Here is a 26,205-nt window from a genome sequence, read left to right on the forward strand (position 1 = left end):
TTAAGCTTCATACATCATTTATTGCTTGAGGGAAAGAGATTGGTAAATGTGACAAACAACCATCCCTATAATCTTAAATGTCAAGACACCACAGGCTCAGTTGAGGGCCGCTTGATAATTGATCAGAAACAGATGAATGTAAGATGTCAAACAGATAAATGGAAGGACAGATATGAACATGGCATCTTTAGAATGAGTAAAATAACAATCAGAAATGCTTGGTGCAGAGCCTGGCACAATTCCTCAACGTTGTGTAAGAATTGGTTACAGTTGCACAATGTGGAGACAAGGAATTGTGTGATGCTCAGAACAGAAAGCAGTGGCTAATTAAATTCTACTACATAACTAAAAGTGACTTGATAACAAATGTTAAGATATGCATAAGGAAAACAAAATAAGTCACAGAATTTTCTGGGCTTCCCATTGAGTCACTGGACAAACAGAGCTTGAAAACAGCACTGACAGAGCAGTTTGGCAGCTGGATTATGGCATGATTGTTACAAGCACTACAGGCCATGTGACTGTCAGGCAGCCTATGAGGTCATGGAGCAGTCAGTTCTCAGCTCCCCGAGAAGACATTCACCACCAAGCAAGCTCCCTCTAAACACCATGGTAAATAGTCATTCCCCTCTGAAGCCATGAGGACTTTTTCCAATAAGCCAAAGAGACAGATTTTAGGCAATATGGTATTTATATATTTCAATTCAGAGAAAATTAGTATCCAATGATGATATGCTATATTACATTCAGGTTTAAGCCCTTTTAAGACTTATAAAATGAGAATTGAAATGGCAACAGAAAAAAAATATTCTGAGAGAAGACAACAAAAAAACACCACCCAATAGCAATGGAGAGAACTTCAATTCCATGATACTTGAGAGGTTAACAAACCAAACCAGATAAGCAGGCAAAGAAAACTAACTCAAAAACGTATGGTAAGCTCCCTTTCAGAAATCTCACAATGTTCCCTCAGTTCTGTGTTCAGACATCATTTTTGCTTAACGGGTGTACAATGTTCATTCTCAGGTTGTGTAGGTACCCCTAGCTCACTCTCCTGAGGTGATGTCAGACAGGAAATACAGTCCTGTCAGTCTACGGTCTCAGCGGCAATGTAGCTCGTTTACGACCTCTCTCCAGAGAAAGAGAGTAAAGTGCAGGTGTTTAATCCGGTCCATACATGAAGGTGAGACGTGCACAAGGAGACCTGAAACAGCGGTATTTGTATAACTACATAGTATATTGTACAAAACAAACCCCAAACACTATACAAATATACAAAATCAACAGAAGTCATTTCAAAATATTCCTTAAGTGAGGTGAAAGAAAAGAAGTGTTGATTAAGCAAACTACAGATTATGGTAGGATTTGCATTAATATAGATGTGCCCAATATCTATAAGTAGGATCAACAGCAAAACTTGTTTGAGTATAATGATAAACCTTCAATACAGTGAGGGAAGTAGTATTTTGAGCATCTGCAACAATACAACCTGATAATCAGATACAATGGGGTAGGAGATTTAGATCGAAGTAGTGTATGACGTCTCATGTCTTATTGCTTGCCAAAGAGATTGAATTTTATAGGGTTCTACAGTTACTTCTTAGAGAAGCTAAAAAAGAAAAGGAAAGAAAAATGATCCCTTTTGTTAGTTCTGTCACTCAAACACACACACACACACACACACACACACACACATCTCAGGATAAACGTTCCATATTACACTGAAAGACTGCAAATTAGTTCAAGTCTTTGCCACCTGTGAGCCTGACTGCTTAGGTGTAAAAACAAGTTGCTTTAAAAAAAGGAGAGAAAGGATTCCCATGGAAACACAGGAAGATAAACTATGCCCAGACTGAAAGTGATTGAATTAGATCTGTCTGTCCCAGAGTGTAAAAACTGAAATGGTTAGTGCATTTCATATTTGAATCACAGCGTGAAAAAGTGATGGGGGTTGTGGGTAGGTCATCATTAGTCCTCCAACAAGCCTTTCACATGTCAGTGTCAGCTGACACAGAATGGCCATACCTTATAGGGAAGCTCAGTTGGAAGAGGGACACGGGGGGCAGGGACAGTCTTGGTTCCTCTGAGAGAAGTCGATGGTAGACACTTCCTGTACAGTTCCTGTACGTTATGCAATGATTTCCCGTCCTCTGTTCAGGCAAGTTCAGTTCAGCTTTGTTTTCTGACAGGTCAGGATACTCTGGAACTTTGAGGGCAGGTTAGGAAGCAGTCACATACTGAGGAGACCACAGTAAGACAATGGGCTGATTTCCTGATCATTACGGGTCGAGTTTCTGCTCTCACAGCACTCTAGAGGCACTCAGTGGAGACTCCAGACAGAAACTTGTCAAATACTCTAGATGAACCAAAACCTAACACATAACTATCTCCAACACTGGACAGTACTCTATAAAGCATGACAATATTTTTAGGTGCATGTTTTCTTCTATGATTTAGTAAAAAATATAAGTAAAGCTTTCTAGCGCATCTACACACACCGACACAATGATGACACAATCTTCTCCCTACAGCCATTATTCAGCTTAGGGTCATACCGACAGAACACAACCTGAAAACAGAAGTTACAGTACTAGGGTCTACTCTGATGCAATATCTCATTAAAACAGGCCTGCCCAGACAACTCACTTTCTCAGAAGGCACTGTGTGAAAATTAAGGTCTGTGTGAGGTACATTTTCAGGATGATTGAATATGTGCATTTCAAATACATGCTATTACAAGCTAAGCTGTGTAGAAAAACTCTTCAACTTCAAAACTGAAATTTGGCCACCACTGTATGCTGACATGCACACCTAGAGGAGCTTCTCCATACAATCATAAAGCTTTAGCTGATTTGTCATAAGCAAATAACTACAAAAGACAGATCAACAGATCCGACTGTTTATGTTTCTGGCTTTGATACTGTAATCATTTGAGAGGTTAGTTAAGGGGGGTTTATTTAGGTTAGAAAATACTGAAGCAGGTACAAACCTAGAAAAAAGCACCTATAGGTATTTTACATGAAATATTTAAATGGTTAGGTAGACCATGTGAAGTGTGACTGAATGCTAATCCCTTCTCCCTGCAGAAATATCAGCATTGAGGCATGTACCTCTTAAGGTTCATCTGGGGGAAAAAATAAAATAAAATAAAAAAAAGGGAAATGAAATCAAGAACATAATAGAAGAGAGGTTGACATTAGCATCCTTCTCTCCTGTAGTGAGGTCCACTGTTTAATGGAAAACAAAGAGGATGACTGTGGCGCACGCCATACAGGAAGCAGCCATACTACAAATAGTGTGTGGGATATTTTTACCGAACTTACTACAATTCCAATCAGGCATTTCACTATATTATCGTTAAAAAGCGTTTATTTCAGCTAGAAGAAAAAATTACTTTTCCCCAAAACACTGCTGTGCAATGAATGATTCTTCCTACGGTATTTTGAAGCTGCGGAGAGAAAAAAATATTATAATTACAAGTGGAATATTACTAATTGATTACTAAAAGGGGAAGATGGAAGGCTGTCAAGAGGGTCTTCCTCAGTCACTGCTGTCCTCCTCATCTTCGTCGTCCGACACGTTGTTGAACTTTGACCCTGACCGGCTGTAGGAGTCCGAGCGTGGGCCTAAGCCCGTCCCCCCTCCTGCGGAGGCCAGCTGCAGGTAACAGAACTCACACACACGCACCGGCTTGGACGACTGGCTGGGCAGCAGGAATTTCTTGTCAGAGCACGGGCCACAAACCACATAGCCGCACTTGCGGCAGTGGTGGCGGCGGCTGAGGGGCGTGAACTTGATCTTCTGGCAGCGCATGCAGAGGGTCGCCTCTGAGTCTGGTATCCAGACGGCAGCGTGCTCGCCAGTCGGCGCCTTGCCACTCTTCTCCAACAGGTCGCCCACGCACTTGCCGATGTGGCTCATCCACTCTGACTTCTCGGTAGCGGTGGCCGCGTAGACAGCGAAGGACTTGGTGGGTGTCTTGATGAGCCAGCCGTTCCGCAGGTCGCCTTCATCAGCCACCGTGTCGATGGTGACGCTCTCCAGCGGGATGATGTGCTGCTTGTTGTACTTCTTCTTCTGGATGACAATGTTGCCGTACACCAGGATGTCGTTGAACAGGAAGAACTGGCGCGCCTTGGGCTTCTTGCGACACAGCTTGGTGAGCACACCCTCACCGATGAGTACCCGGCCCGGTATGACCAGTGGCTGGCCCGCTGCGCCGAAGCAGCCCTCGACTACCTGGATCCGCTTGGAGTTGGCCTCGCTGTTCGCCAGCCGGTCCACCATCTTAGCCTCGCCTGGAGCAGACAGAGAGAGGAGAGAGAGAGAGAACTATTGTATTTGAATGTTTAGCAAATACCCCTTCAAAGCTGTGATACAAAAAATGTCATCCATTTCATATTATAAGAATATGTATTATAAGAATATGAAAAGCGATATAGGAAATATATGGCAGGCAATACAGATGAATTTCAATTGAGAACCTCTAGCAAAAATGTCCATGGACTAGGCCTGAAGTCTCATTCACTTAGCTGCTTTATTAACTTAAAAGATAAGCTCACTCAAAAAGGAGGATTTTTTATTGGACATCCTACTCCATAATACGTGAACATGTAATTATGTTATCTTCCTTTAAAACGCTTCTGAAAAATCGAGGACAGTTTCATTTTCTCTCTTCATCTCAATGACACCACCAGATCATTCAATGTTAACCCAGAAAGTAATTTAGCTAGCGTAATGTTACTATCTTAGCTAACAATTATTACATACAGCTATTAAGAGTTTAATATGGGTCTTTAACTCTTTAGGGATAGCGGGCAGCATTGGGAAGTTTGGATGAAAAGCGTGCCCAGAGTAAACTGCCTGTTACTCAGGCCCAGAAGCTAGAATATGCATATAATTAGTAGATTTGGATAGAAAACTCTAAAGTTTCCAAAACTGTTAAAATAATGTCTGTGAGTATAATAGAACTCATACGGCAGGCAAAAACATGAGAAGAATCCAACCAGGAAGTGGAAATTTGAAGTTTGTAGTTTTCAAGTGAATGCCTATCGAATATCCAGTGTCTGTGGGGTCAGATTTCACTTCCTAAGGCTTCCACTAGATGTCAACAGTCTTTAGAAGTTGTTTCAGGCTTCTATTGTGAAAGGGGAGCGAAAAAGAGCACTCTAAGCAGATGGCCCAGGTGAAAGCCTTTAGTTAAGTCGCGCGCATGGCCGTGAGCGCGAGCTCCGTTCCCTTTCCTTTCTAATGAAAACAGTATTGTCCAGTTGAAACATTATTGAATAGTTATGATAAAACACCCTAAGGATTGATTAGAAACATCGTGTGACATGTTTCTACGAACTCAAATGGAACTTTTTGGACTTTTCGTCTAGACTTTGTGCCAACACTTTGTGCATTTGGATTACTGGACTAAACGCGAACAAAAAGGAGGTATTTGGACATAAAGATGAACTTTATCGAACATTTATTGTCTAACATGGAGATCTGGGAGTGCCATCGGATGAAGATCATCAAAGGTAAGTGATTAATTTTAATGCTATTTCTGACTTTTGTTACACCTCTCCTTGGTTGGAAAATGGCTGTATGGTTTTTTTGGCTAGGCGCTGACCTAACATAATCGCATGGTGTGCTTTCACCGTAAAGCCTTTTTGAAATCGGACACAGCGGCTGGATTAACAAGAAGTTTATCTTTAATCGTATGTATAACACTTGTATCTTATATCAATGTTTATGATGAGTATTTCTGTAATTTGATGTGGCTCTCTGCATTTTCACCGGATGTTTGTTTGAGGCAATGCATTTCTGAACATAACACGCCAATTTCAAATGAGGTTTTTTAACATAAAGATTAACTTTATCGAACAAAACAAACATTTATTTTCTAACATGGAGTCCTGGGAGTGCCACCAGATGAAGATCAAAGGTTAGTGATTAATTTCAGACTTTTGTGACACCTCTCCTTCTTTAGAAAATGGCTGTATGGTTTTTTTGTGGCTAGGTGCTGACCTAACATAATCGCATGGTGTGCTTTCACCGTAAGGCCTTTTTGAAATCGGACACTGTGGTTGGATTAACGAGAAGTTACTCTAAAATGGTGTATAATACTTGTATGTTCAAGGAATTTTAATTATGAGATTTCTGTTGTTTGAATTTGGCGCCCTGCAATTTCACTGGATGTAGGCCAGGTGTTCCGCTAGTGGAACCCCCTTCCCAGAAAGGTTTTAAGGGATGGTTCACTGAAATGACTTAATTATGCCCTGTAAGCAGTCGATGGAGAAGTTAGGACAATCCATACTTTGGTTTAGTTAGTCTGGCACGGTTTCCAGATGCTAACGTTTTAGCATTTGTGGCACAAATCCCATTCAAGTCATGGGACCGATAGCTTTTCCCCCCACGCATCATATCTAAATCATCTGAAAGTATCTTACATTATTGAGCTTTACAATCAAAGCCACTTGTTGATGCTTTGAACATGAAGCATGGAAAATGCTAATATCAGTCCCATGACTTGGAAATGTTGAAACAGAAACTAAACCAAAGCATGGATTGCTATCATACCTTGTCTATAGACCGCTTACAGAGTAAGGAAACCAATGTGTCATTTGGGTGAACTATCCTTTTAATGTACCAGTAGAGAATTGCACCGCAACATTATATTCTAACAGGTTCTGACGTACCAGTAGAGAATTGCACTGTGACATTATATTCTAACAGGTTCTGACGTACCAGTAGAGAATTGCACTGTGACAGGGACATTATATTCTAACAGGTTCTGACGTACCAGTAGAGAATTGCACTGTGACAGGGACATTATATTCTAACAGGTTCTGACGTACCAGTAGAGAATTGCACTGTGACATTATATTCTAACAGGTTCTGACATACCAGTAGAGAATTGCACTGTGACAGGGACATTATATTCTAACAGGTTCTGACGTACCAGTAGAGAATTGCACTGTGACATTATATTCTAACAGGTTCTGACGTACCAGTAGAGAATTGCACTGTGACAGGGACATTATATTCTAACAGGTTCTGACGTACCAGTAGAGAATTGCACTGTGACAGGGACATTATATTCTAACAGGTTCTGACGTACCAGTAGAGAATTGCACTGTGACTGGGACATTATATTCTAACAGGTTCTGACGTACCAGTAGAGAATTGCACTGTGACATTATATTCTAACAGGTTCTGACGTACCAGTAGAGAATTGCACTGTGACAGGGACATTATATTCTAACAGGTTCTGACGTACCAGTAGAGAATTGCACTGTGACAGGGACATTATATTCTAACAGGTTCTGATGTACCAGTAGAGAATTGCACTGTGACATATTCTAACAGGTTCTGATGTACCAGTAGAGAATTGCAGTGTGACATTATATTCTAACAGGTTCTGACGTACCAGTAGAAAAACTAAACTGCTCCTATCTAACTTTCCTAACGATGACAACCTCCGTTACTCGCTCGCCTCCTTAACCTCGCTCTCTGCCCAGAAGACACCGTCTGTCTTTCCCAATCTAATTCCCTTACTCTCTATCCTGAGGGCACTTCCATCTGCAGCTTCACAGAACCATGGCATGAAACCAGAAAGCCCCATTTGCCCAGGAACACTAAGGTAATCTGCCTAAATGACTACCGACCCGTAGCACTCATGTCTGTAGCCATGAAGTTCTTTGAAAGGCTGGTCATGACTGACATCAACACCATTATCCCAGAAACCCTAGACCCACTCCAATTTGCATACCGCCTCAGATGATGCAATCTCTATTGCACTCCCCACTGCTCTTTCCCACCTGGACAAAAGGAACACCTACATGTAAATGCTATTCATTGTAGTGGAGCATGTTGAGAGCTTCAAGTTCCTTAATGTCCACATTACCAACAAACTATCATGGTCCAAACACACCAAGACAGTTGTGAAGAGGGCACGACAAAGCCTATTCCCCCTCAGGAGACTGAAAATATTTGGCATGGGTCCTCAGATCCTAAAAAAGTTATACAGCTGAACCATCGAGAGCATCCTGACGGGTTGCATCACTACCTGGTATGTCAACTGCTCAGCCTCCGAATGCAAGGTACTACAGAGGGTAGTGCGTATGGCTCAGTACATCACCGGGGTCAAGCTTCCTGCAATCCAGGACCTCTATACCAGGCGGTGTCAGAGGAAGGCCCTAAAAATTGTCAAAGACTCCAGCCACCCTAGTCATAGATGTCCTCTCTGCTACCGCACGGCAAGCTGTACCAGAGCGCCAAGTCTAGGTCTAAAAGGCTTCTTAACAGCTTCTACCCCCAAGCCATAAGACTCCTGAACAGCTAGTAAAAAGGCTACCCTCCGCTACTCTATGGTTATCATCTATGCATAGTCACTTTAACTCTACCTACATGTACATATTACCTCGACTAACCTGTGCCTCCGCACATTGACTCTGTACCGGTACCCCCTGCATGTAGCCTCGCTACTGTTATTTTATACCTCTCTTTTTTTGTTGGTTAAGGACTTGTAAGTAAGCATTTCACTGTAAGGTCTACACCTGTTGTATTCGGCGCATGTTACAAATACAACGCTACCCTCATCTCTCCCACTCTTTGGAGTGAATCCAAAACTAGCAAAGCAAACACAGAAGTTTATCTGCTTTGACCCAACTTCCAGCAAAGGCACTGAGCGGAAGCTTGTAATCGTACATTCATATAGGTCAAAGGTAATTGATGAGAAAGGCCTGTGGCCTGTGTTTGCCCTGTGGGCCTGGTACCCTGCGAGAGGGACATACTTCAGTTGTTTGAACTGGTGATGCATTGATGATCACTCTATCTCAAATCAAGCCTACAGATTGCATACACATAGTCTACTCAACTAGGCCATCTCTTGATGTTGATACCAAGACAAATTAAAACTTAGGTACACACCTCTGGCAGATCTCTAATATGGAGTGGATCATAGCAATGCAATGCCACTCCAGGCCTGGCCCCACTGTTGCTGCTCTGGGATTGTGCTAATTAGCAGCAGAAGCTAACACTAACATAAGCACTGGGGCCAGGCTAAAGGCAGGGAGGGCACACAGGTATCTGTGCATTAGCCACCTAGCCCAGAGAGCTAACACTATTGACGACAGGTGATATGGAGCCATGGAGTATAGGGCCTTGTGTGCCCCTGCCTGGAGGGGATATTGTTTAGAGACATATTAGCCCTGTTAGTGAGGCCTCTCTGCCTACTGCCATGACGACAGGCATCAGCTGCAGTCAAGAGGAAGATGAGATCTAGAGCCAGGCCTGAGAAAGAAACAAAGAGAGAAAAAAAAGAGATGAAGGACTGTGTCAGGGAAATGAATCATAGGGAGTTAAGTGAAGAGGAAGATACAAGGCTGCTTGGTCTCTTCATTTGTACTTAATGCCCAATAGAAAGAGAGAAGGCCTAAACCTTTCAACACGTCTGATTACAACAGATGATCTTGATCACGTTACACTGTCAAAAAATGTTTCAATACTTTGCGTTGGTGAGGCTGCATGGAGGCATCGATTCAAACACCTACATGTAAATGGAAAAGGCATACGAGGGCACTTTGACATTCAGCAGTTAGGCGTGACGTTCTGCGCCCACCAGGTTAGGCGTGGTCGTTTTCATCTGAAGGGCCCAACATGTTGGGACAAAACCAACTGCCAATCCTGGTTGTGACTGTGTGAACTACTGTGACTCACCTCTGCTTTGCAAAGTTAAACACAGAGTGGAGAGGGAGGCCTATGCCATTTCAGAGAAAAGTGCTTCAGAGTGAGGCTATATAGTTTGCATTAACTTTATACAGTAACAGGCCTAACGTGTCTTAGGCCTATAGTACATGTACTGCTTCAGTGGATTCAATAGATTTAGTTCCGAAGATGCAGATTCCAGCTCACACAGCTCTCATCCAAAATAACAGCATAATGACCTCTGTCTCACTTTCACACCGCCTCCTCTTCAGTGTGACACGCAGTAAACAGATGGGGAAGACAGAAAAACATCTCATGTCCTTTCAGCTTAGCTCGGGTCATACACCACCTTCAGCTCAGCGAGTCAACCAGTGCACTGCCTGAAAGAGTAAGCACATACTGACTGAATTCATTTAGACCTTTTAACTATGCATGTGCATGCATGTACTTCTGTTGTCAAATAGGTTAGGGTACACAGGGTCCACTACCTAGTAATCTCGGAAATCCATAACTAAAATCCCACATAATTGCATCAGATGCTTGATTAAGTTCTGGGGGCAGACTTGCTAGAAAAGATACTAGAACGAGGAGGGGAAGCAGAGCTGTAGCTACACCCCCTCTCCTTGCAGGTTACAGACACATTTATGGGCCAAATGTCCCCTCCCCTCTCTGAAATTTTAAAGATGTGCACACCTGTGAAATTGTGATTTGTCCAATTGATCCGTGACAAAAGAAAATATGCACTGGAACAGGGTAATTACTCATTAGTCATCGAATCAAACACATGCGTATGTCCACGAAAGATTTAGTACTGTTATTAATAATGACAGATAAAAGACTTGATTTCAAGAGTAATATAAAACAATAACAAAAAATAACATAACCACCTCCTCACACAAACCTGGATTCCGGTCAGACACCACGCAACAGGTAGCAACAACACTTGGGAGTGTTTTAGTTTGTAATTTGCTGATTGGTTGCTATTGTGCCTCTTGTCTCTGAGTGGACGTACAGGTTGCCAAGTTGACAGGTGGGAGAAGGTTGCCAGGTAGCAGAGGGTAGCAAGGTGGTGAATACACCTCTATCCCAGCACCAGGTTGACTATGGGCTTCCCCATCACCAGCTGGTCCTTTCAGAAACTCATAAGCTTTCCCTCCGCCATCAGCGACACCAGATCTTGGACAGGTTGGGAAAAAAGGACAACCTTTTACAGCGCACTCCTCATAGTATTGGATGCTGGAGTAACAGGACTAAAGGCTTCATTTTGAATGGCAGGGTTAGCTGACGCTTGTTGCTATAGCCTACCTCAGGTTACGGGAGAAGCAGTAGCTAAAGATAAACCCATGATTAATAGATTACGAGCTCTGTCCTCTCGCTCTTTCAGGTTTATTTTTCTAGCCATTTTGCCCAGAATCAGATTGAGGTTGAGAAAATACACCCAACATTATGCAGACATGGAAATAGGACTACTTCAGAAAGTCAACACTCATGATAGAAAACGTTGTGGGGAGAAGAACTATGTGAGGTTTATGAGTTTGTGGGGAGGGCCCAATGAACACAGTTGCCACCCTACATCTACCTTAGGCAACATGAAGGCCAATAATGCTAACATTTTCCATAGGCAGGAGGGCATCCAAGCTACACATGGTGTAATGGTCATAATAAACTAATGGTATAGGAGGAGACACTGCCAATAAACAGCAGCTTTAAAAAGGCCTGGCTCTCATAATGAATGGTTCCTTGCCCTTTCCTTCCTGTAACGTTGAACAGAAGAGGCACTGCATGCAAAACAGTCTTATTTCTGTCACAAATTGGGAGACTGCGTCTAAAAATAACCCAAGGTTTCCCCAGATGGGTCACCATTGCAAAACAAGTGTCTTCATGAAGCAGATGGAGGGAGACAGCAGGGGACATTCAACCTTTCTCCTCAGTGCTGGGCTACAACATTACTTAGCCTAACTAACTTTCAGACACTAGAATACTCTGAGGACCACTGAGTCTGAAAGTGCAATTCTATACCGGCCCACGTCTCATGAACTCTGGCAAGACAGAGAAGTTACTCAGATACCAAGAGAATGAAAGTGTCAGAAGGAAGAAAAGGAGAGAGGAAATTTTATGCTCTAACCCAAACAGAAACCTCCAAAACATGCAAATCGATTAAGAGGGTTCGGTTGTTGACAAGGATGCTGCTGCTTTTGCATACGAGGTCAAAGACAGGCAGAAACTGCACAGCCAATAGAAATCCCCGATCACGCTAGTAGGCAACGTTGGCTAGCTAAGCTCATGCATAGAAACACGTCAGCGGGTCTAACGGTCGTCTGGTGCACAACTGCACATGTGCAGGCCGTCAAAGCAAAGGCACTCCTTCGATATATAGTTGTTTTTGACGAAAATGAAAACGTGTTAGTTTGTCACTTTCACGAGGTTGGGGTAATAACACGTTCAACTACTTATTAAGACTTCTCAAACCCTAAACCCCGGCCTGCTTAGTCTATTTCACAAGCGTTCCTGGAAGCCTCGCAATGTTGCGCCTCTGGGTTTAGAAACTCTTGTGGCGTGTTAGCTTAACGACGTCACTGTTAGGGGGGATCATGTTTTTGGTGTATGCTCAGTTTGTTTGCCACAGCCTCCTCCTACAGAGGAAGTAATTACGCTGCACACATTAATCTAAAGAGATGAGGATCAAGTTATTTTTACACCTTTCACCAAAACACGAATTCATGACCTTAAAGCAGAATTCAGCAGTTAAAACAAAGCAACCTCCACCAGTTTCAGTAAAAAATTAAGGGATGGGGCTTGAGAAATGTAACCACTCTCAAATTCATAGAGCTATGGATGCAAGGATTCACCATCCATGATATCAAAGTTATAGTTTTAACCATGTTTTAAGGCTATATAGGGTTTGTATTTACTTTGTTGACAAATATTGGGAGTAAAACATGTTTATATTTGGGGTTATGGTAGAGCAAGACAGTTGAACTTAGGTCATAAGGCATTTCTTCAAGAATCAAATGGGTAAATATAATTAATTTACACTGAGTGTACAAAACATTAAGAACACCTGCCTTTTCCATTAGACTGACCAGGTGAATCCAGTTGAAATCTATGATCCCTAATTGATGTCACTTCAAAATCAGTGTAGATGAAGGGGACGAGATGGGTTTAAGGATTTTTATGCCTTCAGACAATTGAGACATGAATTGTGTATGTGCCTTTCAGAGGGTGAATAGGCAAGACAAAAGTTTGAAGTGCCTTTGCACGGAGTATGGTAGTAGGTGCCAGGCGCACCGGTTTGTGTCACGAACTGCAACACAGCTGGGTTTTCCAATAGTTTCCTGTGTGTATCAAGAATGGTTCACTACCAAAATGGACATCTTGACAACTGTGGAAAACATTGGCGTCAACACGGCATAGCATCCCTGCGGAACACTTTCGACACCTTGTAGAATCCATGTTCTGAGGGCAAAATTGAGGCTGTTCTGAGGGCAAAAAAAAGTGGGGGGGTACAACTCAATATTAGGAAGGTGTTCTTAATGTTTTGTACACTCAGTGTATATGTCTAAAATGGATGTAGAAACTGCTGATTGCCCCTTTAATTGAAAGAAGCATTGCATGAAAGACGGAGGATAGCATAATTCAACCAGACAGGAAGAGAAGATCTGCCTCAAGCATTTCAGCTATTAAAGTGAAAGTGTGACTGTCCAGCACATGATTCACTACACCTTGGTCCATGTAGCACAGGTCCATTTGGTTTCTAATTCTGCTCATTTTAAGGACGGCAGGAAGTCCAAAAACCACAGAGGACCACGAGCTGATGCCCACTCCACAGCCATCCCCAATCACCAAGGACAGAACTTACCAGACAGCCAGAAAAAAATATGTTGAGTCCTTGGGATGGACAAGTACCACTGCACACTGAACTTTGGGTACTTTTTCCAATAATAGAACATGAAAAACAGTTTGTTACTAGAATTTGTTACTTTCGGTACTTCTGTCAGTGTCAAATGTGCCTCACGTCATCTACTGATTGAGAGAGGATCAAGTGTGTCTATCAGGGCAGCCGATGTCCCCTTATAGCGGGAGAGCACCGTGCCTGCTCCACTTACTCTTTGCTAGCTCTAGCCTGGCCTGAGGAACCACTGCACTCATTAGCATTACAGGCTAGAACACTTGCAAGAAGATACCGGTAGCTTCCGAGTGGCACAGCGGTCTAAGGCACTGCATCTCAGTGCTAGAGGCATCACTACAGACCCTGGTTCGATTCCAGGCTGTATCACAACCGGCCGTGATTAGGAGTCCCATAGGGCGGCGCACAATTGGCCCAGCATCGTCCGGGTTAGCCCGGGGTAGGTCATCATTGTAAATAAGAATTTGTTCTTAACCGACTTGCCTAGTTAAATAAAGGTTTAATAAATACCAATTATAGGCCAACTTTCCTTGCTAGCTGAAGCAAACATCAATTCACTACCCTAGTAACATGCTTCTGATAATATGTAAACGTTAAGGCAAAATATTGCTGATTTCAAAGCTCATCGACATCAAAAACTTTACATTTTCATCGTCTCCCCCAATTCACATATCATCTTTGCTCTAGCCTTGAACTGGCTGTGTGTGTGAATGAAGTCAAGGGTCTTAAGAGACTGCGCACACTTTTAAACAAATAAAAAGCAGCAAATGTTGATCAGTATAATAAAATAAGTCACAAATGTTTTTCATCTGTAGCCGCATGGAATCATCCAAAACAAGCTCAATAACTCATTGCATGCACACACTCCTATTGAATATGCATTCACCTGTACTGTGGATAGACCTAGGTTACATCTTGATTTACCCAGTCTATCAATAGACTAAAGCCCTCAAATTCAACTCTGGACCTTGAAGCCAGTTCTACTGCTTGGTTGCACTGCTTCCACTGCAGTTCCACATGCATTGGCTGGCTCAAATGTTTAAGATATGACTGCATCGGTTGGAGGGACCCCAAACCGACCGGTCAGAAGATCCATTAAAACATTGATCATAGGCTATTACTTTCTTCTGACCTTCCGAAAATACCTCATCTTTGTGACAACTGATGTCTCCTCTCCTTCAGTGTCGAGCATGTAACGGTGTTGACAATCATTGATCAACAAGTCATTTTGCATGCCGAACAACCAGAGCTGGGACAGTAAACCAAAAATGATCGATGCAGACCATACTAATCACTTATCTCAGGCATGTCGCTGACATCGTTCATTACGATAAGTAGCCTATACTAGAGAAATGGGAAGTTTGCCAATATAGGTGATTGCTAATGGAACAATTGATGGCTGCAACCATAAAAACTAGTAGCTGTAGTTTAAAGTAAAAAATAAAAAAATTTAAAAAATTTAAAAAAAAATGTGCACATTCATGTTTGAAATGTATTGTTATATTTATCACATCAATACAGGCAATTTGTCGCATTATGGATTACCAACAACCCCAGGCAATATCAGTAGATTAGTCAAACTGTGTACACTGCTTCCCGCGAGGCCGCACGTCACCTCCCGCATTCAAATGTTTGTAAAATGGCTTGTGCAATATTAGGCTTTATTATTTGATTGACAACCAATGTAATTTGCTAGGTTATTGTTATCAAATGCGCTGTTGAAAATTGTGTTTTACCGTAATAAAGTAGCCTAAGCTACCGCCTGAGATAGCCAACTGGCCGACTATAGCCAACTGGCCGACTATAGCCAACTGGCCGACTATAGCCAACTGGCCGATCAGGGCTTAGGCTCATTAGATTTTATTTTGATTGTTCAGGTTCACCATAAGCAACAGTTTCAATAGTTTTTTTAAAAACAAAATAAGTGTATATGGTCATTTTTAGATATGATATTATAAACCTTTATCCTATATAACGATGTTTGCAATAATGTTTGCTACACACACTGCATGGGCAAAGCGGGAGGAGATAACTTTTTAAATCAAAAAAGGTCTAAACCATTCAATTGAGACAGGGCTGAAATCCAAAGTTGTGCTATATTTTCATTGGCTGTGTTATAGCTAATTTGTAACGATGAATATTGACACATTACTAGGTCAAACACTTTGAATCTGCAAAAATGACAAATTAATTAGTGGGTGATGGGGATTTGAGATCGAAAGTTTTGGGACAAAATGCAAACATTATCCCCATTATGTGATAGTGGGGTGGTAGATGCCGAGTCTTCCTTATGGCTCAGCTCAGGTGCCGACATAAACCATAGACATACACACACATATATATCACATGCATACAAAAATTATACACACATACACAGCGAGGTCAGCTCAGACAGATTCAGCTTAAAGGCACCCAGCTCATGAACTCCATTAGCTGCAGATTAGAATGGAAACGAATGTGCTTATACAACAAATGTTAGTGCATCGAATCGTATCACATCGTTCCTCTAATCAAACCGCTCCGAATTGTTTAAAACCCAAAAAAGTTGCACATCCCTAAGATTTACCATTCAAATAAATGACTACCTTTAGGTAGTTCGTTTTTTTTTACCAAACCTCAAAAAGATCTGACTGGGTCAAGTGACATTACGCGACTTTGGCTGATACGCCTTCTTTATTTGTTGTGGTATCGAGTATCTTAGTCAAACAATTCTGGTATCATGACAACACTACCGCACTGTGTTATCAGCTTACAACAAACAACTTCAGCCTTGCAGAGGACACACTCCTGGCTTACCATGAGCACAGCATGTCTACACAGAGGATTACATGATCTCAATATGAGATAAGGGGGTTGTAAATATGCTGTGTCAAGTGGCCGTTTATGTGATATCTAAACAGATGTGCAGTGCAGCCACATTGACCTGTTGAATAGGACAGGGCTAAGTTAAATGTCAAACCCCTCACTGCAAATATAGGGGGGTTGGTGACCATTCAAAACAAGCCATTTGACCAAATAGCCTCTGATGATATAGTGGCATGATGGCATTCTCACTTCACATTTAGGGTACTAGTCAGATCTGTGCCTCGACACAAGCCTGTCTCGGAGCTCTACGGACAATTTCTTCGACCTCGGTTTTTGCTCTGACATGATATGGCAACTGTGGGACCTTGTATAGACAGGTGGGTGCACACCTTCCCAAATCATGTCAAATTAATTGAATTTACCACAGGTAGACTCCAATCAAGTTGTATAAACATCTCAACGATGATCAATGGAAACAGGATGGACCTGAGCTCAATTTTGAGTCTCATTGCAAAGGGTGTCAATACTTATGTAAATAAGATCTGTTTATTATTTTTAATACATTTCCAAAAATCACTTAAAACCTGTTTCGCTGTCATTATGAGGTATTGTGTGTAGATTGATGAGTAAAAAAATGTACATATTCTAAAATGGGTTAAGGCTGTAACAAAACAAAATGTGGAAAAGGGGAAGGGGTCTGAATAGTTTCTGAACGCGCTGTATTTGTAAAATCCCAATAGAGAATGCCAACTAAATGCTAAAGAGCGCATTGTAAACATTTTGTACAGTTTCTGACCTAAACTATACAAGTAACTCAAAAATACTACTCACTCATTTTGCTGCACGCACAAAACTAATATTTGCCAGCAAGGCTCTTGATCCAGGACGGGATTCTCTGCTGTTACCAAGCAATGCTTGATTTTGGAATAAGCTAACCACTTAGCTAGATAGCTAACTAGCTACTAAATTTGGACACTAAATGCTCAACTGCAGACATTTAGCACATTTTAGATTTAACATACGTTATAAAATATATCTAGCTGGCAAACATTTAGTTGTGAATTCCATACTGTAATTAGATCCCCTGGCGCATGCTGCACAACAGTGAGTGACTCACAAAGCTCTGGTCTCCCGTCGTTGTTTTCTTGTAAACAAACACCATGTGACACGTGACTGGGGACTACCGTAAACTTCATAAGAATGTGACAGACGAACTGAAGAACGCAATGTTCTTAATCTCCTATAGTATTGCACAAGTTGACTGCAATTATTTACTTAAAAAGTGCCTACAAATATTCAAATGTATCCCGTGGCTTTTTCCAAATGCCCCGGTATATACTGCCCAAGCCTAATTCATGACATGTACAATTGCTTGGGACTGTCGTGAATGTGCTCTCTAAACCAGAGCAAGAGGGCAGTCTAACCAAAGCATGTCCAGTGCACTGTATTTACAGAATACCCATATCAATCCAATAGCAACAAGGTTTAATTTGAATTTCAGTCTAACCTTTGTTAGGGGACCTCTACCTTCAAGTGAAGGTGGAGTGGGACATTCCACTGTGTAAATTATTACAGTGAAGCCACCTGTAGATAGGCTAGATTATAACCTTGTGCAGGAGAGAGCTAAAAAAAAAAAGGGGGGGGGGGGGGGGGGAAAGAGGACAATAAACACTGGTTCTCGAAGAAAAAAAGAAAAAAAAAACCCTACTCTTAAAATGGCAAATAATTATTCAGCTACTATTCTCTACCAAGAACCTTGGAGGGAAAGCTTTAGTCATTGCCATAACTTGCTGACGCAGAAGCTAGTAAAAAAAAAGAAGCATTAAGCAGAAAGGATATTAACTTTGACTAGAGGAGGGGAAGCCATCCCCCAGTATTGTGGGGCTAGGCTATATAAAACCTATGAATCAATTTAATGGAGCAGGCAATGTACCATGGGATTTGATTTGAATTGATTGAAATCATTGAAAGATTGTCTTTGACTAAGTGACTGACCCAAATGAACTTGGCAAAAACCGTTGAGGTCACCACCCTTTGACTTCAGCTGCCTCTCAGGCCAAAAGTTGACACGCTATATACAGTTGAAATCAGAAGTTTACATACATAGCCAAATACATTTAAACTCAGTTTTCACAATTCCTGACATTTAATCCTAGTAAAAATTCCATGTCTTAGGTCAGTTAAGATCACCACTTTATTTTAATGTGAAATGTCAGAATTATAGTAGAGAATGATTTATTAAAGCTTTTATTTCTTTCATCACATTCCCAGTGGGTCAGAAGTTTACATACACTCAATTAGTATTTGGTAGCATTTCCTTTAAAATTGTTTAACTTGGGTCAAATGTTTCAGGTAGCATTCCACAAGCTTCACACAATAGGTTGGGTGAATTTTGGCCCATTCTTCCTGACAGAGCTGGTGTAACTGAGTCAGGTTTATAGGCCTCCTTGCTCGCACACACTTTTTCAGTTCTGCCCACACATTTTCTATGGGATTGAGGTCAGGGCTATGTGATGGCCACTCCAATACCTTGACTTTGTGGTCCTTAAGCCATTTTGCCACAACTCTGGAAGTAAGCTTGGGGTAATTGTCCATTTGGAAGACCCATTTGCGACAAAGCTTTAACTTCCTGACTGATGTCTTGAGATGTTGCTTCAATATAACCACATCATTTTCCTACATCATGATGCCATCTATTTTGTGAAGTGCACCAGTCCCTCCTGCAGCAATGCAACTCCACAACATGATGCTGCCACCCCATGCTTCACGGTTGGGATGGTGTTCTTCGGCTTGCGAGCATCCCCCTTTTTCCTCCAAACATAACGATGGTCATTATGGACAAACAGTTCTATATTTGTTTCATCAGACTAGAGGACATTTCTCCAAAAAGTACGATCTTTGTCCCCATGTGCAGTTGCAAACCGTAGTCTGGCTTTTTTTATGGCGGTTTTGGAGCAGTTGCTTCTTCCTTGCTGAGTGGCCTTTCAGGTTATGTCGATATAGGACTCGTTTTACTGTGGATATAGATACTTTTGTACCCGTTTCATCTCTAGGAGACAGAATGCGTCTCCTTCCTGAACGGTATGACGGCGGCGCGGTCCCATGGTGTTTATACATGCGTACTATTGTTTGTGCAGATGAACGTGGTACCTTCAGGTGTTTGGATATTGCTCCAAGGATGAGCCAGACATGTGGAGGTCTACAAATGTTTTTCTCAGGTCTTGGCTGATTTCTTTTGATTTTCCCATGATGTCAAGCAAAGAGGCACTGAGCTTGAAGGTAGGCCTTGAAATATGTCCACAGGTACACCTCCAATTGACTCAAATTATGTCAATTAGCCTATCAGAAGCTTCTAAAGCCATGACATAATATTCTGGAATTTTCCAAGCTGTTTAAAGGCACAGTCAACTTAGTGTATGTAAACTTCTGACCCACTGGAATTGTGATACAGTGAATTATAAGTGAAATAATCTGTCTGTAAACAATTGTTGGAAAGATTACTTGTGTCATGCACAAAGTAGATGTCCTAATCAACTTGCCAAAACTATAGTTTGTGGTTGAAAAGTGAGTTTTAATGACTCCAACCTAAGTGCATGTAAACTTCCGACTTCAACTGTATGATCCAAGTACCTTTGGTCTCAACATTATTTTTTAGGCTAGGCCTATAGGCTGACAACAGAATTTCCACCACTACAATTTCCAGTACAGGAAACGTGGGAGCTTTAGTAAGTCTATGCATTAGCTCAGCCTCAGATCACTCACAGGGTTATAAAATCACCATGGAGATCAAGAGTCCGACTGACACGCCTCTTTCCGACCGAGTTGTAGTAGTGGTCAAAGGGCAATGTGTCGTGTGGTTGATCCTTAAGCGCTCTGCTTCTATGTGGAGAAGTTGTTGTTACTTATACCACTCACTCAGAAAGCTATGATCGCTCCCTCAGCAGCAGGCAACAGCATTCACTACAGATTGATGTTTAAAGTGAAAAAAGGGTAGCTGAGCTCCATATGGGGTTTGAGTATTAACACATGCTATTTTCTGATGACATGTGAAATGGCTGCTCTTCCAAACTCTTTCCAGGTTTTTGGTAGCACTCGTTAAACTCAACCATGAGGTCTGTAGGAGCAGAACCAGCGAGAGTGAGGAGTTTGGCTACACAGGAATGCACCATAACAACATCTGTTACACTCCTTTGGATGTGCTCATTCGTTCATCATATTCACTTCTGGGACATTTTAATACAAAAGGTAGCAGAGAACGGTAAAAAGGTTGAGTGGTACGGCTTGCAGTTAGCCACTTTGAATAAAACTGTCTGCTAATAGCAAGAAAAAAAACTAGGCTACTCATGGCCCATCTTGCTAACTGTTTGCTTACCTCCCATTTGGATAAAAGTGAAGTTCTAACAAGTGAAATCCTCTCACAGAAGTGAAGCTTTCAAGTGAAATCCTCTCACAGAAGTGAAGCTTTCAAGTGAAATCCTCTCACAGAAGTGAAGCTTTCAAGTGAAATCCTCTCACAGAGACATACAAAGGACAATAAATCAGAAGTAAAAGGCATTGCAAAAGTAAGACTGAATTGTGCCTTTTCAAAAACGCCAGGTGGGAGGCAGGCACAACAAATGCAGAAGTGAAACGCTTACATAATATGAAGAACCCTCCTGTTGGGATAGGAAACTATTTCTCAATACATTACAGGCCTTTCTGTGACAGAACTACTTCCTGGTGAGTAAGATGAGCACAATTGACATACACTACACCAATCACTTTAGCAAGCTAACCAATATTTGTGAGCTGCTAAATCGACTGCAACCTATTTGTTTCAGAGTGGGAAGTATTCTAGTGTATTTAATCTGCATCCATTTATAAACAGAGCCATATTGGATTAAATGTATTGGATTACAGGAACCAGAGCAACATCCTGTACCGGTGTGGCAGAGCAGCTAGTTGCCTAAGGCTGGGAGGAGTCCTCCTGGGCAAGTCGATTGCATTTAGCCTCACCTAGGCCTAGCTTGTAGAAAACTGGTTTTACACTGTTAAGCTAAAAAAAACAAGGGACAAAACTGCTGTCAAAAGACTTATTGTAGGTGCTTCTTTTCAGATGCACATTTCATGCTTTGCCTCTGACCACGTGAAACTACTCGAGGGGAAAAAGTTGACAGCACCTGTATTCAATAGGCAATAGCCTATTTACACACTTGCACAACCTTGTCCTTTTGCTACTCTACAGTTATGAGAAAGTGAGCAGCATCAGGCACTGGGTAGTCGTGTGTGTGTGTGTGTGTGTGTAAAAGCAACAGCTAGATTGCTCGATACCTCTAATTTTGACACAATTGTACAACGCTGATGCTCTGACCAGGTGGAAAACTAGCTAGCCAATGTCGTAATCGCAATTTCTTAATCCTGGTCCTGGCGACTGAAAGAGTTGCATATTTTAGCCTTAGCACTACACACCTGATTCAAATCCTCAAAGCTTGATGAGTTAATCATTTGAATCAGCTGTGTACTGCTAAAGCAAAAATATGCCATAAGCAGACGCATTTAGCCCAAGTGACTTGCCGTACGCATGCATACATTTACGTAAGGTTGGTCCCGGGAATCGAACCCCACTATTCTGCCATTGGAGGTGCCATGCTCTACAAACTGAGCAAGGAAAAAAACGAAAAAGGTGCACCCCTTCGGCTCCTCAGGACGAGGATAAAGCACATTTAATGATAGCTGAGCTGTCATTGTGGTGGTGTTCTGCATTCAAGTTTCTACAAGTTTAAAGTTGTGATATTTGTCATGGTAGCTAGTTGGGTAGCTAGCTAAGTCAGTTGAATCTATTTATGGCCATTGTAAGCTCTCTAGCTACTTAAGTACTGGATGTGGTGATGAACAACAAAAGGGCTAGCTATCTAAATTCTGTCTAATTAACTAGCCCAATGATGGACTAAAGGAGCCTAGCGTTAATCTCTATTGCATTCCACAGTGCCCTCTGCCACCTGGACAAGAGGAACACCTATGTAAGAACGCTGTTTATTGACTACAGCTCAGCGTTCCAACACCATAGTGCCCTCCAAGCGCACTGAGCTCAGGACCCTGGGACTGAACACATCCCTCTGGATCCTGGACTTCCCGGCGGGCCAACCCCAGGCAGTGAGGGTAGGCAATAACACATCCACCACGCTGACCTTCAACACAGGGGCTCCTCGGGGGTGTGTGCTTAGTCCCCTCCTGTAGCCGCTCACAACTCCAACACCATCATTAAGTTCACTGACGACAACAGTGGTAGGCCTGATCACAGACACCCCTTTGGCTCCTCAGGACACAAGTGGTAGGCAGTGTGGTGCCAGGACAACAACCTCTCCCTAAACGTCAGCAAGACAAAGTAGCTGATCGTTGACTACAGGAAATGGAAGGCAGAGGGTGGAGCCGGTCGAGAGCTTCAAGTTCCTCTGTGTCCACATCACTAAGGAATTATCATGGTCCAAACAGTCGTGAAGAAGGCACGACAATGCCTCGCCCCCCTCGGGGGCTGAAAAGATTTGGCATTAGGTCCATGATGATACCAGTAACGCAAAACTCGTTAGTATTGTGGCAAGGAAACAAAACACAAAGCAGATTCAACTTCTTTAGGAAAACAGACCTAATGTTGGAAACAAACAGTCATCCAGAGCCACATTTATTTATACTGAACCAAAATATAAACACAACATGTAAAGTGTTGTTCCCATGTTCCATGAGCTGAAATAAAAATATCCCAGGACCGCCACGTCCGGCTTCTTCCAAGGCGAGATCGTCTGAGACCCGGACAGCTGATGAAACTGAGGAGTATTTCTGACTGTAATAAAGCCCTTTGGGGGGAAAACACATTCTGAATGGCTGCGCCCCTGCACAGTCACGCAAAATCCATAGATTGGGGCCTAATGAATTTATTTCAATTAACTGATTTCTTAATATAAACTGGAACTCTGTAAAATCATTGCATATTGCATTTATATTTTTGTTCAGTATATTTTCCAAGATATAGCACATAACATTTTACATACATATAGTTTGGTTTGGTTCGCGATTTCATTTTTGACATTGAAAAAAATATTGTGGTACTGGTATTGCCACAGCTTTATTTGGCATGGGCCCTCAGATCCTCAAAAAGTTCTACAGCTGCACAATTGAAAAGAGCTTGACTGGTTGCACCACTTGGTATGGCACCTGCTTGGCATCCAAGTGCAAGGTGTTAATGGTAGTACGTACGGCCCAGTACATCACTGGGCACAAGCTCCCTGCCATCCAAGACCTCTATACCAGGCAGTGTCAGCGGAAGTCCCTAAAAATTGTCAAAGACTCCAGCCACCCAGGTCATACACTGCTCGCTCTGCTACTGCACAGCAAGCAGGACTGATGCACCAAGTCTGAAACCAAAAGGACCCTGAACTGCTTCTACCCCCAAGCCATAAGACTGGTAAATAGCTAACCAAATGGCTACCCGGACTATCTGCATTGGCCCTTTTTGCACCAACTCTTTTGACTCATAAGCTACTGCTACTGTTAATCATCTATCCCGTTACATAGTCACTTTACACATACCTATATGTACACATCTACCTCGTACCCCTGCATATCGACTCGGTACCCCATGTATATAGCTAAGTTATCATTACTCATTATGTATTTATTCCTCGTGTTACAATTTTTCAATTATTTATCAATTTCTCTCTCTTGTTGGGAAGGGTCCTTAAGAAAGCATTGATTCTAAATTGCTGTACGGTTCTAGAAATCCCTCTACTTACATCTCACAAAATAATTTCACAAATTAAAAATACACACTTACTGTACAATGTTTTAACCGGTTAACACAGTTGCACCCGACAGTATTTTTCAGTGACAAGATGTTTGTGGCGTCTGTCTTTTGTTTACACACAGGTGTCAGTGATGCAGATAGCTAATTAGCACAGGTTGTTAGTCCACTCTGTCTTTCATAAACTAGTGATGTTACGTTTAATACCGGTGCGCCGAGGCAATCGCTAAGCAGTTTATTTTGAAACTGTGTGCAGACGCTTTATCAAAGGCACGTGATCAATGACGTCCGAAGCTTCGTTTCGTCGAACAATTACTATTTGTGTTTAACCTTTATTTAACTAGACAAGTCAGGTAAGAACAAATTCTTATTTACAATGACGGCCTACAGGGGAACAGTGGGTTAACTGCCTTCTTCAGGGGCAGAACGACAGATTTTTACCTTGTCAGCTCAGGGATTCGACCCAGCAACCTTTTGGTTACTGGCCCAACGCTCTAACCACTAGGCTGCCTAGCGCCAAACACCTGATTGTTTTGGTATCGGTTTTGGGAGAAGACAAAAAGGCTACACTGTGCATGTACCATAGTGTGTGGGATGTCATCTATAATAATTTGGCTGTGTTAAATTGTTTTGACTACCAGGTGCCACTAGTGTACATAGTGTCGATCAAAGCCTCGAGTAATGAACCTATTTGACACAATTGGCTGGAAATCTGCAACGCTTCAGGAAGCGTTGTTTCCCCATCACTACTGAAAACAAGCGGTGTAACATGGAAATATGTCTCTGTGGGAACCATAACCCTATAAAACTTGTTTGTAATTTAACCTTTGTAGAAAATTATTTCTCGATGATATGCAGTGGTGTTAAGTACTTATGTAAAAATACCTTAAAGTACTACGTTAGTAATTTTTGGGGGTATCTGTACTTTACGGTTTATATTTTGGTTGTTCCACTGGATATCATAAGGTGAATGCACCAATTTGTAAGTCGCTCTGGATAAGAGCGTCTGCTAAATGACGTAAATGTATATTTTTTGACAACTTTTACTAAACTACATTCCTGAATAACATGTACCTTTTACTCCATACATTTTCCCTGACAACCAAAAGTACTCGTTACACTTTGACAAGAAAATGGTCCAATTGACACATCGAGAACATCCCTGTTCATCCCTACTGTCTCTAATCTGATATTTTGGCAAATCCAATTACTTTGATAGCTACTTAAGTATATTTAAAACCAAATACTTAGACTTTTACTCAAGTAGTATTTTACTGGGTGACTCATTTTACTTGAGTCATTTTCTATTAAGGTATATTTACGTTTACTCAAGTATGACAATTGATTACTTTGTCCCACCTGCTGACATGAACGATATGTTTCTTTATGTTTTCAAAACCGTACCGCAAACGATGAGTTAACGTTTAGAACAAGCGTCGGGGCTCTTAAACAAAACACCCCCAGTCAGATAATACTATCGTTAATGGGCGCTAAAGAAGGTAGTTAGCTAACGACGTCTATGGTGTAATGGTTAACTAGCTAACATTAGCTACTAGTTTAAGATGACTCGCGTGGTTAACTTGGCTAACGTTATCTCAATATAATTCATAATTGGTGTATCGCTAGATCAACTTAGTTAGTTGCTAGCTACGCTCATTAGCCACAATGTAAATGCAAAGGCTAGCTAAATCCTCCATTCGGTCCCGTTTCCAACTTACTAGCTAACTTAGCTGCTGTGGTGTTAGCGCAGTGGACTGACTATTGGTGAGTTAACGTTAGCTAGCTACAGTAGCTGTGACTATGGCTAAGAATAGTGAGATATCATTCCAACAAAGCACATACCCAACTTTAACTTCGGCCAGCAATTTACAAGTAACTTGTAGCTTCGTTTTAATGAAATTCCACACTTGTCAGTCGCCCTCTACCTTGCTGTCCGCGGGTAGCGGCTCACTCGTTGCCTTGAAAGTAATAACAATATGGCTACAGGGAGTAGTGGCGTCAATTGACTTGTTCAAAAAATATGGGA

At 41.9% G+C, this 26,205-nt stretch overlaps 1 protein-coding gene across 5 annotated transcripts; it reads right to left on the reverse strand.

Annotated features, from left to right (window-relative positions):
* On the reverse strand, positions 1-26,205 carry LOC115179548 (pleckstrin homology domain-containing family F member 2). 5 transcript variants are annotated; one of them, XR_003872935.1, is made up of 3 exons: positions 20,778-20,796; positions 2,026-4,298; positions 1-1,204 (listed from the first exon to the last, which is right to left on the reverse strand). XR_003872935.1 is itself a non-coding variant. In XM_029741189.1 (2 exons), exon 2 carries the CDS (start codon positions 4,285-4,287, stop codon positions 3,541-3,543), a length of 747 nt encoding a protein of 248 aa, XP_029597049.1. In that variant the 5' UTR covers positions 4,288-4,298; positions 26,022-26,205; the 3' UTR covers positions 1-3,540. The 5 variants fall into 5 exon arrangements, 4 of the variants coding, with proteins under 4 accessions (XP_029597049.1, XP_029597050.1, XP_029597040.1 ...); XM_029741189.1 differs by lacking the exon at positions 20,778-20,796 and adding an exon at positions 26,022-26,205 and having other exon boundaries at positions 1-4,298; XM_029741190.1 differs by lacking the exon at positions 20,778-20,796 and adding an exon at positions 24,213-24,488 and having other exon boundaries at positions 1-4,298.

The sequence above is a fragment of the Salmo trutta genome, chromosome 3, assembly GCF_901001165.1.
Source record: "Salmo trutta chromosome 3, fSalTru1.1, whole genome shotgun sequence".
Lineage (NCBI taxonomy): Eukaryota > Metazoa > Chordata > Actinopteri > Salmoniformes > Salmonidae > Salmo > Salmo trutta.